Below are 1,815 nucleotides of genomic sequence, written 5' to 3'. Positions count from 1 at the left end.
CCGTAACTTACCCCCCCTCCCCTCCCCCACGCCAAACAAAACGGGCTCCCCTCGCCGGCACCTGCAGGCACCGCCGCATACGCCCTCCTCTCCCAGAACCGCAACGCCCAATGCAACGGCTACCGGCCAGAGTGCTACAAGAACGCGTGCGCAAAGGCGCAGCGCGACTGCTATCCCGCACGCGACGCGGCGCTTGTGCTCGTGAAATGCCCCACCCAGCTGGGCTCGCAGTATACAGAGTGCTGGACGACGAACGACATCTCATTCGTTTGCCTCGGCCAGGCGCGGCCGAGCGCATCAAAAAACATCGAGGCGTTCTGCTCGGCGCCTCGGGGCCAGCCGGCGGCGGCAGGGCGGACCCAGGCCGGCCTGCCGGCGTCGCAGCTGCCCGCGGCGGCGGCGCAGACCCGCGCAGCCCAGGCCGCCCAGGCGCCCGCGCCGTCGCCGGCGGCGGCGCCGCCGCCGTCGCCGGTGGATCTCAGTCCCGTCGGCCCAAACGTGGTGCTTGTGGACCCAAGCGCACCAGGCGCGTCGGACGCGCCCGCGGGCAGCTCCCAGCAGGCAGCGGCGCCTGGGGGCGGGCAGGGCGGGCGCGTTGGCGCAGGCGCTGCGACGACGGCGGCGTTGCTGGCGGGGGCAGCCGGGCTGCTGTTTGCAGGCCATTGACCTATTTTCCAGTCTTGTTTGACTTGACGCTTCGCTTCTCTCCAATCCTGTTTGCTTTGCTGTGCTTGCGTGTTGCGTGGGTCCTGTTGGGTACTTGTGGTGTGTGCATTGCATGGGCCCTGGGGGCCGGATTGTGTAACAATGCCAGTTCTAATCCTAACCTGGAGGCCTCACGTTGTGGCTGCGCAACCACTGCGTCACATCAACGGGGCCATTCCCCCTGAATTCAATTGATGGCGCCCGACGCGAGGCGCACGGCTCGCTCATCAGGCGGCCGCGGCTGATTCACCGCAATCCCTTGAGCATCAATCTCGTGCGACCGCACCCGCGCTGGCACCGCAGACCCAACGCACCGTCTTGGTCGCCCAACTTCATCGCAGCGCCGGCTGCTGCTGGCCCCACCAGCGGCTGCGCGAGCATGCACGCCGCGCTTCGCTGCTGCTTTGACGCGTGGACTGCCACCAGCGCCCGGCTCCCTCAGAGCGTGCCATGAGGGGCAATGATGTCATCGTTGGGAAGCTGCTGCGTTCCCGCGCCACCACCGTTCCAGTAACACAGCGTGCTGTTTCAGCTGTGGCCGGCGTCTCAACTGGCCACTTTACGCAATGGGGGCAAATTTGGGGTTTGGCTCAGCATCAGCAGTCCAGCACCAAGGTTGACAGCTGGTCATCACAGAGGTACCAGCAACCCCTGGACCCCATATGCATTCGCATCCATGGCTTGAGTGGATCATGCGATCTGCAAGATTGCAGCGTGCTCACATGGGCCTGATCACTCGACTTTCCTGGATTATGTTGGTCGCCGCTTGCGTGCTCGGCGTCAGCATGTTGGTGCCTGCGCGTCTTCACGACGCAACCCGAGCAGCGTGAGCACTGGTCGATGAGTCGCTTGACGATTCAAAAGAACACTTCCACCCTTGCACCACCGTTTCGTCCTTCCGACACGTCGTCCTGAGATCATTCCCGGAACCCCTGCTGAACGCGAGCTCACGACCGCTATCACCCAGTATAATCCCGGATCACAACATGCATGCCCGTTTGACTTTGTGCAAGTCGCCATTGACGGCGGCCCAACGGCCCATCGCACGGTCGCACGCCTTGCTGGCGCACGCGCACCTCTACACAAGCGCATCGCGCCCCAGGCGCGGTG

At 64.8% G+C, this 1,815-nt stretch overlaps 1 protein-coding gene across 1 annotated transcript in view; it reads left to right on the top strand.

Annotated features, from left to right (window-relative positions):
• The window catches only part of MNEG_7432 (hypothetical protein), a gene marked incomplete at both ends in the record, with an annotated part of 2,238 nt that extends 1,572 nt beyond the window's left edge, over positions 1-666 (top strand). Inside the window, one exon of the mRNA XM_014044093.1 lies at positions 68-666. Within this exon, the coding sequence (XP_013899547.1) occupies positions 68-666 (599 nt within the window). The remainder of the gene's footprint in view (positions 1-67) is intronic.
• Positions 667-1,815: the final 1,149 nt, after the last annotated feature.

Source organism: Monoraphidium neglectum (genome assembly GCF_000611645.1).
Source record: "Monoraphidium neglectum strain SAG 48.87 unplaced genomic scaffold scaffold01312, whole genome shotgun sequence".
In the NCBI taxonomy this organism is placed as follows: domain Eukaryota; kingdom Viridiplantae; phylum Chlorophyta; class Chlorophyceae; order Sphaeropleales; family Selenastraceae; genus Monoraphidium; species Monoraphidium neglectum.
The sequence above is the reverse complement of the archived record's forward strand: the minus strand, read 5'-3'. Positions and strand labels throughout refer to the sequence as shown.